The following is a 14543-nucleotide window of genomic DNA, read 5'->3' as shown; positions in this document are numbered from 1 at the left end:
GTAGTTGTCCTAGGAGTGTTTAATGGGACATTATGGAGGGAACATTACACTGTATCTAACCCCATACCTTACCTCCACTGGGAGTGTTGGCTGGGGCCAGTGTAGAGTGAGCTGTACTCTATCTCATACCGTGCTATACCTGTCCTGGGTGTATTTGATCAGGACAGTGTACAAGGAGCTATACTCTATATCTAATCCCTTGCTGTTCCTGCCCTGGGAGTGTTTGATTTGGACAGTAGAGAGGGAGCTTTACACTGTTTCTAACTCTGTGCAGTATCTATCTTTGGTATGTTTGAAGGGGACAATGTAGAGGGAGCTTTATTCTGCATCTAACCCCGTGCTGTACCTGTCCTGGGAGTGTTTGATGGGGACAGTATTGAGGGAGCTTTACTCTGTATCTAACACCGTGCTGTACCTACCCTGTGAGTGTTTGATAGCGACATCATTTAGAGTCCTTTGCTCCGCATCTTACCCTGTACTGTACCTCCACTGGGAGTGAAGACGGGGACAGTTTAATGGGAGCTGTATTCTGTATCTATCCTGTGTACTGTCTGACCTGGGAGTGTTTGATGGAGACAGTGTAGAGGAAGCTTTACTCTGTATCTAACCCCGTGCTGTACCGGTCCGGGGAGTGTTTGATGGAGACAGTGTAGAGGAAGCTTTACTCTGTATCTAACCCCGTGCTGTACCTGCCCTGGGAGTGTTTGATGGGGACAGTGTAGAGGGAGCTTTACTCTGTATCTAACCCCGTGCTGTACCTGTCCTGGGAGTGTTTGATGGGGACAGTGTAGAGGGAACTTTACTCTGTATCTAACCCCGTGCTGTACCTGTCCTGGGAGTGTTTGATGGGGACGGTGTAGAGGGAGCTTTACTCTGTATCTAACCCCGTGCTGTACCTGTCCTGGGAGTGTTTGATGGGGACAGTGTAGAGGGAGCTTTACTCTGTATCTAACCCCGTGCTGTACCTGTCCTGGGAGTGTTTGATGGGGACAGTGTAGAGAGAGCTTTACTCTGTATCTAACCCCGTGCTGTACCTGTCCTGGGAGTGTTTGATGGAGACAGTGTTGAGGGAGCTTTACTCTGTATCTGACCACGTGCTGTAGTTGTCCTAGGAGTGTTTAATGGGACAGTGTGGAGGGAACATTGCTCTGTATCTAACCCCATACTTTACCTCCATTGGGAGTGATGGATGGGGCCAGTGTAGAGTGAGCTGTACTCTATCTCACACCGTGCTGTACCTGCCCTGGGAGTGTTTGATGGGGACAGTAGGGAGGGAGCTTTACTCTGTATCTAACTCTGTGCAGTATCTATCTTTGGTATGTTTGAAGGGGACAGTGAAGAGTGAGCTTTGCTCTGTATCTAGCACCGTGCTATACCTGCCCTGGGAGAGTTTCATGGGACAGTGTAGAGGGAGCTTTACTCTGTATCTAACCCCGTGCTGTACCTGTCCTGGGAGTGTTTGATGGGGACAGTGTAGAGGGAACTTTACTCTGTATCTAACCCCGTGCTGTACCTGTCCTGGGAGTGTTTGATGGGGACAGTGTAGAGGGAACTTTACTCTGTATCTAACTATGTGCTGTACCTGTCCTGGGAGTGTTTGATGGGGACAGTGTAGAGCGAGCTTTACTCTGTATCTAACCCCGTGCTGTACCTGTCCTGGGAGTGTTTGATGGGGACAGTGTAGAGGGAGATTTACTCTGTATCTAACCCCGTGCTGTACCTGCCCTGGGAGTGTTTGATGGGGACGGTGAAGAGGGAGCTTTACTCTGTATCTAACCCCGTGCTGTACCTGTCCTGGGAGTGTTTGATGGGGACAGTGTAGAGGGAGCTTTACTCTGTGTCTAACCCCGTGCTGTACCTGCCCTGGGAGTGTTTGATGGGGACAGTAGAGAGGGAGTTTTACTCTGTATCTAACTCTGTGCAGTATCTATCTTTGGTATGTTTGAAGGGGTCAGTAAGGAGTGAGCTTTACTCTGTATCTAACCCCGTGCTGTACCTGTCCTGGGAGTGTTTGATGGGGACAGTGTAGAGGGAGATTTACTCTGTATCTAACCCCGTGCTGTACCTGTCCTGGGAGTGTTTGATGGGGACAGTGTAGAGGGAGATTTACTCTGTATCTAACCCTGTGCTGTACCTGCCCTGGGAGTGTTTGATGGGGACAGTGTAGAGGGAGCTTTACTCTGTATCTAACCCCATACTGTACCTGTCCTGGGAGTGTTTGATGGGGACAGCGTAGAGGGAGCTATACTCTGTATCTAACCCCGTGCTGTACCTGTCCTGGGAGTGTTTGATGGGGACAGTAGGGAGGGAGCTTTACTCTGTATCTAACCCCGTGCTGTACCTGCCCTGGGAGTGTTTGATGGGGACAGTGTAGAGGGAACATTACTCTGTATCTGACCACGTGCTGTAGTTGTCCTAGGAGTGTTTAATGGGACAGTGTGGAGGGAACATTGCTTTGTATCTAACCCCATACCTTACCTCCACTGGGAGTGATGGCTGGGGCCAGTGTAGAGTGAGCTGTACTCTATCTCATACCGTGCTATACCTGTCCTGGGTGTATTTGATCAGGACAGTGTACAAGGAGCTATACTCTATATCTAACCCCGTGCTGTACCTGCCCTGGGAGTGTTTGATGGGGACAGTGTAGAGGGAGCTTTACTCTGTTTCTAACCCCGTGCTGTTCCTGTCCTGGGAGTGTTTGATGGGGACAGTGTAGAGGGAGCTTTACTCTGTTTCTAACCCCGTGCTGTACCTGTCCTGGGAGTGTTTGATGGGGACAGTGTAGAGGGAGATTTACTCTGTAATTAACCCTGTGATGTACCTGTCCTGGGAGTGTTTGATGGAGACAGTGTAGAGGGAGATTTACTCTGTATTTAACGCTTTGATGTACCTACCCTGTGAGTGTTTGATAGCGACAGCTTAGAGAGACATTTGCTGTGCAGCTTACCCTGTACTGTACCTCCCCTAGGAATGATGGATGGGACAAGTGTAGAGTGAGCTGTACTCTATCTCACACCGTGCAGTACCTGTCCTGGGAGTGTTTGATGGGGACAGTGTAGAGGGAGCTTTACTCTGTATCTAACCCCGTGCTGTACCTGCCCTGGGAGTGTTTGATGGGGACGGTGTAGAGGGAACATTACTCTGTATCTAACCCCGTGCTGTACCTGCCCTGGGAGTGTTTGATGGGGACAATGTAGAGGGAGCTTTACTCTGTATCTAACCCCGTGCTGTACCTGTCCTGGGAGTGTTTGATGGGGACAGTGTAGAGGGAGCTTTACTCTGTATCTAACCCGGTGCTGTACCTGTCCTGGGAGGGTTTGATGGGGACAGTGTAGAGGGAGCTTTACTCTGTATCTAGCACCGTGCTATACCTGCCCTGGGAGTGTTTGATAGGGACAGTGTCGAGGGATCTTTACTCTGTATCTAACCCCGTGCTGTACCTGTCCTGGGAGTGTTTGATGGGGACAGTGCAGAGGGAGATTTACTGGAAAGTTTAGTTGTTGTGCTGCTGTTCCCTGCTTCTTCTCTTCTGAATGATGGAGCATTCTCATTGTTCATGCTTATTAATCCTGGGAATCTGATTCCTAAAGAGCTTCTGTTTCTTTTTGTTTCTGTTTAGAATCAGATGTTTCGGAGAGACCGCCAATCGCAGCCCACCCAGAGACGGCGCCGGTTCCAAAGTGTGAGAGCGGCGAGTTACGGGCTGAGAGAACCGACCTAGCCTGCGCCTCCAAGAGTCCCAGCGATCGGCTGCTTCCCCCCTCCGCCCCGGAGAGCCTTGGCTGTGGCGGCGCCAGCTACCCCGGCCCCTCCGTGTGCCCTCTCGGCCCGGCCAAGCGCCCCAGCCGGGAGCTGGGCGTCGGCGCCGCGGGGCAGGTGCCTGGCGGAGGGGGACAAGCCAAGGGCACTGCCGAGGAGGGCGAGATCTGGTACAACCCCATCCCGGAGGACCTGGACCTTGTGCGGGTGCCTCGAAGGCCGGAGCCCAGCCGGGCGCAGTGGTACGTGGAGGTGCCCGGCCCAGCAGACGGCCCGAGGAAGCCCGGCTGTGTTGTGACCGTGCCGGGCGGCAACGAAGCGACAGCGCTGGAGCAGCCGGCGGCGAGACACGCTTCCAAGCCTTCGCCCCCAAACGCCCACAGGACTTCCACCTCGACGCCAGCCGCTGGGGTATCCTGGAGCGGGTACCAGGCAGGCGCCGCTGCACAGAAAGCTGAACCGTCAGGTGAGCAGTACATCCCGGCCACTGGCACCCCAATAACCCGTGTGGGTGTGTAACCCCCGCCCCCCCCCCCCGCGCGAGGCCCCTTCACCGAGCAGGCACCAGCGAACCAATATGATGCGGGGATGGAGTCACGTGTAGGCTGGGTTAGCCGAGAATGGCATCTTTCCTTCCTCCTGCAGGGGCATTCTTCTGTTTTTTTTGGTCGGGGGGGTGGATGTGAATGTCACAGGCGTTTATTGCCCATCCCTTGAGAAGGTTGTTGAGGCAGGAGGCTACCTTTTTCAACCACTGCAGCTCTTGTGGTGTGAGCACACCCAGAACGCCTTTCTCTGCAGCGCTTTGATACATCTGAGTGGCCCGCTAGCCCCTTTCAGGGGGCTGTTAAAGAGGCAGCCGCGTTGCTGTGGGTCTGGAGTCACGTGTAGGCCACACTGGGTAAGGCTGGCAGATTCCCTTCCTTAAAGGATATTAGTGAATGGAGTATAAAAATCGGGATGTCTTGCCAAAACTATACAAGGCACTAGTTAGACCACACCTAGAATACTGTGAACAGTTTTGGTCCCCTTATCTAAGGAACGATATACTGGCATTGGAGGCAGTCCAGGGAATGTTCACTAGGTTGATCCTGGGTATGGAGGGATTTTCTTATGAGGAGAGGTTGAGTAGGTTGGGCCTGTACTCATTGGAGTTTAGAAGAATGAGAGGCGACCTTATTGAAACATATCAGATTCTTAGGTGGCTTGACAGGGTAGATGCTGAGAGGTAGTTTCCCCTGTGGGACAGTCTAGGAGCAGAAGGCACAATATCAAAGTAAAGGGGGCACCCATTTAAGAGAGATATGGGGAATTTCTTCTCTCAGAGGGTAGTCAATCTGTGGAATTCTTTACTGCAGAGGGCTGTAGAGGCTGGGTCATTAAGTATATTCAAGGCTGGGATAGACAGATTTTTAATCAGTAAGGGAATCAAAGGGTTATGGGGAAAAGGCAGGAAAGTGGAGTTGATGATTATCAGATCAGCCATGATCTCATTGAATGGTGGAGCAGACTCAATGGGCTGAATGGCCTATTTCTGCTGCTATGTTTTCTGGTCTTATAGTGAACCTGATGGATTTTTACAACAATCGATGATTGTTTCATGGTCACTATCACTGAGATTAGTTTTATATTCCATGTTTATTCATTGAATTTAAATTGCACCAACTGCCGTGGTGGGATTTGAACCCAGGTCCCCCAGGGCATTAACCTGGGCCTCTGGCAGTGACATTACCACTAAGCCAGCGTCTCCCCCACCCCTGCAGCTTTAGGGTCACTTTTACTAATACCAGCTTTTTATTTCCAGATTTTTCTTTGAACTGGGGAGATGGTGGTGTAGTGACAAGCCACTCGGTTCAAGGGTAATTAGGGGTGGGCAACAAATGCTGGCCTTACCAACGCCGCCCACATCCCATGAAAGAATCAATTTAAAAACCTGCTGGCCAGTAACGCTAGCTCATCCTCCAGGTAACTTGATTTATAGAGTTGTTAATACAGGAAAATGAAGTGCCAAGAGCGTTGTGCGTAAGGATAGAGGAACACGTTGTGAGCTACTCTTGGAGAGCTGGCCTGATGGATTTGGGTGCAGGGGTTTAGGGCGGAGGTACAATGGCAGCAGGAGGTGGTTTGAGGTGGCCAAGGGTGTTCTCAGCATTTAGGGATTGGGGAGATGGGGTACATAAGACTACTATTAGGATTGGCACATTGGGAGGAGGCTGTAGAGGTTGCACATTGGGCAGGAGTTGTGCACAGGAGTTTTGGATTAGTTGGAGTGTTTACTGAGAGGGAAGGAGGCCCTTGGTAATGAAGGGTTTAGGCTTTGGTTAGCCTGAGGGGAGGTTGACCATGGGTGTTGCAATGGCAGGTGTGAACCATGGCTGTGTTAATGATGGCGGGTATCACCAGGGCGGTGTTAATGATGGCGGGTATCACCAGGGCGGTGTTAATGATGGCGGGTATCACCATGGCGGTGTTAATGATGGCGGGTATCACCATGGCTGTGTTAATGATGGGTATCACCATGGCAGTGTTAATGATGGCGGGTATCACCATGGCGGTGTTAATGATGGTGGGTATCACCATGGCTGTGTTAATGATGGCGGGTATCACCATGGCTGTGTTAATGATGGCGGGTATCACCATGGCGGTGTTAATGATGCCGGGTATCACCATGGCTGTGTTAATGATGGCGGGTATCACCATGGCGATGTTAACAATGGCGGGCATTACAATGTTGGGTATCACCAGGACGGTGTTAACGATGGGTGTCACCATGGTGGTGTTAATGATGGCGGGTATCTCCATGGCGGTGTTAATGATGGCGGGTATCACCATGGCGATGTTAATGATGGCGGGTATCACCATGGCGATGTTAATGATGGCGGGTATCACCATGGAGGTGTTAATGATGACGGGTATCACCATGGCGATGTTAATGATGGCGGGTATCACCATGGCGATGTTAATGATGGCGGGTATCACGATGGCTGACGTTAACGATAGCGGGTATCACCATGGCGATGTTAATGATGGCGGGTATCACCATGGCGATGTTAATGATGGCGGGTATCACCATGGCGATGTTAATGATGGCGGGTATCACGATGGCTGACGTTAACGATAGCGGGTATCACCATGGCGATGTTAACGATGGCGGGTATCACCATGGCAGTGTTAATGATGGGTATCACCATGGCGGTGTTAATGCTGGCGTGTATCACCATGGTGGTGTTAATGATGGCGGGTATCACCATGGCGGTGTTAATGATGGCGGGTATCACCATGGCGGTGTTAATGATGGCGGGTATCACCATGGCGGTGTTAATGATGTTGGGTATCACCATGGCGGTGTTAATGATGGTGGGTGTCACCATGGCGGTGTTAATGATGGCGGGTATCACCATGGCGGTGTTAATGATGGCGGGTATCACCATGGCAATGTTAACAATGGCGGGCGTTACAATGTTGGGTATCACCATGGCGGTGTTAACGATGGGTGTCACCATGGCGGTGTTAATGATGGCGGGTATCTCCAGGGTGGTGTTAATGATGGCGGGTATCACCATGGCGATGTTAACAATGGCGGGCGTTACCAATGGTGGGTATCACCATGGCAGTGTTAATGATAGCGGTCATCACCATGGCGGTGTTAATGATGGCGGGTATCACCATGGTGATGTTAATGATGGCGAGTATCACCATGGCGATGTTAATGATGGGGTGTATCACCATGGCGATGTTAATGATGGCGGGTATCACCATGGAGGTGTTAATGATGGCGGGTATCACCATGGCGATGTTAATGATGGCGGGTATCACCATGGCTGTGTTAATGATGGCGGGTAACACCATGGCGATGTTAATGATGGCGGGTATCACCATGGCGATGTTAATGATGGCGGGTATCACCATGGCTGGTGTTAACGATGGCGGGTATCACCATGGCGATGTTAACGATGGCGGGTATCACCATGGCGGTGTTAATGATGGCGGGTATCACCATGGCGGTGTTAATGATGGCGGGTATCACCATGGCTGTGTTAATGATGGTGGGTATCACCATGGTGGTGTTCATGATGGCGGGTATCACCATGGCGGTGTTAATGATGGCGAGTATCACCATGGCGATGTTAACAATGGCGGGCGTTACAATGTTGGGTATCACCATGGCGGTGTTAACGATGGGTGTCACAATGGTGGCGTTAATGATGGCGGGTATCTTCAGGGTGGTGTTAATGATGGCGGGTATCACCATGGTGGTCATCACCATGGCGGTGTTAATGATGGCGGGTATCTCCAGGGTGGTGTTAATGATGGCGGGTATCACCATGGCGATGTTAACAATGGCGGGAGTTACCAATGGTGGGTATCACCATGGCAGTGTTAACGATGGCGGGTGTCACCATGGTGGTGTTAATGATGGTGGGTATCACCATGGTGGATGTCATCATGGTGAGTGTTAATGATTGGTAGGATTATGGCCTTTGAAGTGCAGCTTCAGGTGATGGGTTGTACCCAGCCTGGTTCAGCTAGTGAGCAGAATGGGGCCAGGAGGAGAAGAGAATGATGAACTGTAGCCATTGTAGTAATTTAGGAAACACAGCAGCCAATTTGCGTACAGCAAAATCCCACAAAGATGACCGGATTATCTGTTTCCAGTATATTGGGTGAGGGATAAATATTGCTCAGGTGACAAGGGAGAACTCCATTGCTCTTGAAGGTAGTGTAGTGGGATCCTTTATGGACTTGAATCTCGTCTCGGGTTCTGGAAACGCCAACGTCGCGAACCTGAATCCGTCACCTCCTCCCTTCCTGCCATATTTTCAAAATCAAGATGCTGCGAAATCTGAAATAAACACAAAAAGTGCAGGGATGGAGGGCAAACCAGTCCCCATTCACCACCACCCTCCTCCACCTGGCTGAACTCGTTCTCACTCTGAACAATCTCTCCTTCATCTCTACTCACTCCCTCCAAATGAGAGGTGTTGCTTTGAGCACCCGCATGGGTCCCAGTTATGCCTGTTTTTTTGTAGGATATGTGGAAAATTCATTATTCCAGTCCGACTCAGGCCCCCTCCCTTATTTCCTTTTCTGGACATTGCTGATTGTGCTGCTGCCACCTTTTGCTCACACCATGAACTGGAAAATTTCATTGACTTTGTTTCTAATTTTTACCCTTCTCTCACCATCACCTGGTCCATTTCCAACCCTTCCCTTCCCCTGACTTCTCTGTCTCCATTTCTGGAGATCGGCTATCCACTAAAACTCACTACAAACCCATGGACTCCCACATTTACTTTGACTGAACTCCCATGTCCCTAATCCTTCCTGTAAGGACTCCATTCCATTCACCCAGTTTCTCCGTCTCTGTCACATCTGTTCTGATGATGCAACTTTCCACACCAGTGCTCCCAACATGTCTTCCTTTTTCATCTAGCGAGGATTCTCACCCAACATGGGACCCAGCAGGATCCTCTACTGTGTCCTATCCATTTCCCACACCTCTGCTCTCACCCCTTCCCCTCGCTTCCCCTTGTCATCACCTTCCACCCCACCAGACTCTGTATTCAACGCCATTTCCTCTGTCATCTCCACCACTTCTAGGCCACCACCAGATATCTTTCCTGGCTCTCTCCATTCAGCATTCCCTGGGGCCGTTCCCTCCGTGACACCCTCGTCCACCTCCCTCACTTCCCTGCGGCACTTTTCCATGTAATCCAAGGAGATGCAACACCTGTTCTTTCACCAGCTCCTTTCACACCATCCAAGGCCCCAAACATTCTTTTCCAGTGAGACAGCAATTTACTTTCGTATTCCATCTTTACCACTCACAATGTAGTCTATCCCACATTGGGGAGACCAAATGCAGACTGGCTGGCTGCTTTGTGGAACACCTCTGTTCAGTCCACAAGCATGACCCTGACCTCCCTGCCGCTTGACATCTCCACCTTGCTCCCACTCTGACCTTTCTGTCCACGGCCTGCTGCACTGTTCCAATGAAGCTCAATGCGAGCTCGAGGAATAGCGCCTCATCATTTGACTGGACACTCTCCAGCCTTCTGGACACCACATTGAGCTCAACATCGTCAGATCATAACCTCTGCCCTCATGTTGCTCTGTGTGTTTTGTTCGTTGTTTTTTGTGTTTAACTGGCTTGTCCTGGTCTTGATGCTTTCTTTATCCCTTTATGTTGCATTCAGATTAGCGTGAGACGGTGGTGTGATGGTAATGTCATGGGCCTAGCAATCCAGAGGCCCAGGCTAATGTTCTGGGGACACGGGTTCAAATCCCACCATGGCAGCTGGTGGAATTTAAATTCAATTAATAAATAAATGTGGAATATAAAGCTAGTCTCAGTAATGAAGCTATACCATCTGGTTCACTAATGTGAAGGGAACCTGCCATCCTTACCTGGTCTGACCTACATGAGACTCCAGGCCCTCAGCAATGTGATTGACTCTTAACTGCCCTCTGCAATGGCCTAGCAAGCCACTCAGTCCAAGGGCAATTAGGGATGGGCAACAAGCTGGCCTTGCCATTGAGAGAACGCCTATCTAGCCAGTTGCGCCTCATTGGGACACAGTCTTTACCATTCTATTACGCAATTGCATCATGAAATCGTTTCTTATTCAATCTCCCTTGCTCTCCGCCCTCTCACAGGCCTCCTCTCTTGTTCTTCTTGCCCCACTCGCCCCTCCCCTTCCGTTGACTGAAAACTCTTACATTTGCTTCTCCAGTTCTGATGTAAGGTCATCTTGACCTGAAACGTTAACTCTCTCTCTGTCTCTCCAGAGATGCCACCTGACCTGCCACATTTTCATCTGCTAGAGATGCGGGGCGGGGGCAAGGCTTGGGCCTGTCACCTCTCTCAGCAGGCTTGAGGCAGTGTCGGAGAAGGTTCGGGGGTGTGCTGCGCAGGCTGGCTCAAAGGCCTACCTCAGTCCCCGGGGACGTCAACCCATCTCTCCCATCATTTTCTTTTGCCCCCTAATCCTCACCCACCACCCAACCCCACTTCCACTCCGTGCCCCATCAGACTCCCCCCATGTCACCTCATTGTCCCGTCTCTGCACCCTTCCCCCCCCCCCCCCCACCTCTCACTGCCCCCCCTTGTATCCTCCATAGTCATTCACCGAGTATCCACAATGGACAGACCTCAGGTGCCATGTAATAACAGCAGGAAGTCTTTCAAATGGCTTCTGGGGAAAAAAAATTAAACCTCTCACAAGCACCTTAAATTGTCAACCAAACACACAGCTACTCATCCTGCACAGAGGAGAGAGGACTCCAGTCCCATTGAAAGAAAATTAAATCCCCTTAAGTGGTCATTAAGTTGTGAAAACAAACAAGAATCTATTCAGAAACCACATCTAGGATGGAAAGTTCTATTATAACCTCTCAAAACTGTCAGTCAAACCATATTCTGTCTCCTGAACAACTGTGAACAATCTCCCAGCTGACTTGCCTCGAAAGCTTTTGAAATTCAGCCAAGCATTTATAATGGGCTTAACTGTCAAAACAAACCATTACAGCTCCAGATAATGGAGCCTATTGAAACTGAAAGGCCAGGTAGTTTTGTTCTGTTTCAAAGGGTTTGACTACCAAGCACAGGAGTGGGTTGGGTTTTTTGCCTAAGTTTAAGCAGCAGGCCATTTTTATTTCTAAGTTAACAGATTTACACCATTGTTCAGCTCATGACAGGAGAGTCGCAGGTGCTGTTTTCATAAGTTTTGAATGCATAATAGCACTTTCCCAATGTGAAAAGTACTCTAATGCATCTCAACATTTACACAATGCTGGCCAACTTATTTTTGCAAGACAAAGCCCTTTGAACCATCACTACAGTGAAAACACATCTAACTTATTCAACGGCATCTAATAATGACATTTAATGCTTCCCAGTCGGAAAGCTCCCAACTCATCAGCAGGCTTTCTTCAAGCTTTCCGAGCTCTCTTACCTGGTGGGTTTTCCAAAGGCTTCCAAATCCCGCTCGACCTGATAAAAATACTGTGGGACATGAAATACCCATTTTCCCCTAGGCCTGTCAATGGCCACTCTGACGCACTGGCCTTGCATGAGTGGTTTCAATCCCAACCTCTTCCTGCCAATGGGAAGTTTGTGTTGGGCTCTTTTCGAGGGAGAAATTCAAATTTCTGGTCCCGCAGCCTCAATTTTGCCGATTTTGGCACTCATTCCTGACTTTTTTTGGGACAAGAAAATCCAGCCCCAGGTCTCTGGAATTCTCTTGCTAAACCTCTTATCCTTTCTCCCTTGTCCCCTTTAGGACATTTCTTAAAACCTTCCTCTTTGTCCAATCTTTTGATGTATATCCAGATATCTCCTTATGTGACTCGCTGTCCAATATTGTCAGATGACACTTCAGTGAAGCTTTACTACATTAAAGTCACTAAGAAAGTATGACTTGCAGTTGCTTAAAACATTTTAAAATGTTTAAAGTGAAGGGAGTGTCTCTTGAATGTTCAATGTGTTTGAAAGGTCACACACACACACACACACACACACACACACACACACACACAATAAGAAGCTATGACTTTGTCACAGCCCTCAGAAGGGAGTCCGTTGGGTTTGGACACAAAGATCTGGTTGGTAGAATGTTCCTGCCCTGTCTGAAGTTTGGTTGTGTTCCCTGATTGATAATCTTACTATTGGCTCAAAAGCTCACACAGGCAAGAGACCAACCTTACACCTCTGTGATGTTCCAGGACATCGGTCACTTCTAGGCCACTGAGTGAACTAGGGACTGAGCAAGTCTTCAGATTGTAACAGGACCTCTGTCCCCTCTTGGAATAGTCTCGCAGACCATGAATCTCACGTGCCCCAGCTTTGAAAGGGGTGGCCACCTGACCTACATTGCTCCTGTCCTCTTGTATTACTCTCCATCGAAAAGGTTAACAAGTGATATGAATGACCTAGTTCATTTGATTCAGCTGTACATTAGCACACCATTCTCTACCACCTTCTGTTCCTCCCTGTCTTCTCCTCGACCTCATAATAGTCAAGACCAAGGCAATGAAGCCAACTTGACTGGACATGTCCCTGCCATTGGCACTTCACTGTCTACTGACCCGCCAGTAACTTCTTCTGTCGTTGACAGAGACTGTCCATTTTGGATATAAGGGTTTAGTCACCATTGAAGAACAGATTAAAACAGGAGTAGCCCATTCAGGAGTAGGCAATAAACGCTGGCCTAGCCAGTGACACCCATATCCCATGAATGAATTAACAAAGAGTCCCTTGAGCTCTCTCTGCTGTTTAGTCGATCATGGCTGACCTGCACCTTAACTTGATTAATTAATACCTTTGCCTATCTCTTTACCACCAGCCCCACAACCCTCGGAGACATCTGCGCTCCTGCAATTCTGGCCTCTTGAGCGTGCCCGATTTTAATTGTTGTGCTGTTAGTGGCCTCACCTGCTTCCAGAGGCCTTGGGATTCCCTCCCTAAACCTCTCTGCTCTCTACCCCTCTTTCTTCCCGTAAGGTGCTCCTCAAAACCTCTTTGACCAAGGGTCATCCACCCTAATACCTCCCTATTCAGCTCGGTGCCATCTTTTCTTTTATAATTTGCCCCCTGGGGACGCTTCATCACATTAAAAGCACTATACAAATGCAATCCGTTAGCTTTATCCAAAACAAAACTATTGCCACAAGAACAGAAATTTCTGGGAAATACTCAGCGTCTGTGGAGAGAGAAACAATTCAGATTCGTGACCCTTTGGCTGATTCCAGCCTTAAACTCCGGTTCATCTCCAGCGTTCAGCTTTTAGGAGGAGGGAGTTCTGGATTATCGTTACTTGTTACCTGTACGTATGCAGCTAGATTTCACTGCTGTGCAGCCCGGCTCTGATTTTATGTTTGTTTCCCCATGTCCTAACTTGCTCACCAGGTGACTCTGTATCTGCCCAGTCAAATTCTTTTATTAGTTGAAACACCTCCATTCAGTCTGAACCCGCGGGAGTATAACTCAGCGTTGTGCGATTTATCCTGATAATCCTTTAAGCCCTGGCCCATGAAACCAGCATCGGTTGTGTTAAAAGCCCATCTGGTTCATTAACGTCCTTTAGGGAGGGAAACCTACCGTCCTTATCCAGGTCTGGTCTACACGTGACTCCAGACCCACACAGCAATGTGGTTAACTCTCAGCTGCCCTCTGAAATGGCCTGGGCAAGCCACTCAGGTCAAGGGCAATTAGGGATGGGGAACAATTGCTGGCCTTGCCAGCGACACCCACATCTCATGAAAGAATAAAGAAAAGTAATAATTCTGGTGAATCTGCACCGTGCACCGTCCGAATTCGTCGCTGTGTTTCTCTACGTCATGACAACGGCTGCGATTCAAATTGCTTCGTTGGTGGCTGAGCGTTTTGAGACCCCTGGAATCCTGAACGATGCTACAGAAATGTGAGTTGTTGCTTACCTGTCCTTCCTGAAGCGCCCCGCCTAGAACTGAATGCCGTACCCCTCCTCCCCCCTCGCCCCCTCAACATTTGGAAACCGTTCTGACTGTTCTTTCGTGGATCCAAAGTGGACGACCTCTCACTCCCTCACATTGAACGCCCAGCTTCCACAGTCCCGCTCACTCAGTCCATCAGGACCGCTCCTTAATGTCCTGCCCGCCCCACCCCCCTCCCTCCAAACAACCTCGTGTCATCGACAACTCTCTACACCTTCGTCATTGATAGATCCACTGACAAGTTGAAGTCCCAGTAAAAACCCGGGGAGCACCACTTGACACGTTCATGTGTTCTGCACCCTTTACCCCCA

General features: G+C 49.6%; 1 protein-coding gene across 1 annotated transcript in view; it reads left to right on the top strand.

Annotated features, from left to right (window-relative positions):
- Positions 1 to 2973: 2973 nt before the first annotated feature.
- Positions 2974 to 14543, top strand: part of LOC121271229 (rho GTPase-activating protein SYDE2-like) — a 209230-nt gene continuing 197660 nt past the window's right edge. The window contains exons 1-2 of the mRNA XM_041177056.1: positions 2974 to 2986; positions 3620 to 4225. Of these exons, the coding sequence (XP_041032990.1) occupies positions 2974 to 2986; positions 3620 to 4225 (619 nt within the window). The remainder of the gene's footprint in view (positions 2987 to 3619; positions 4226 to 14543) is intronic.

The sequence above is a fragment of the Carcharodon carcharias genome, chromosome 30, assembly GCF_017639515.1.
Source record: "Carcharodon carcharias isolate sCarCar2 chromosome 30, sCarCar2.pri, whole genome shotgun sequence".
Lineage (NCBI taxonomy): Eukaryota > Metazoa > Chordata > Chondrichthyes > Lamniformes > Lamnidae > Carcharodon > Carcharodon carcharias.
Note: the sequence above shows the minus strand (reverse complement) of the source record. Positions and strands in the feature narration are given on the sequence as shown.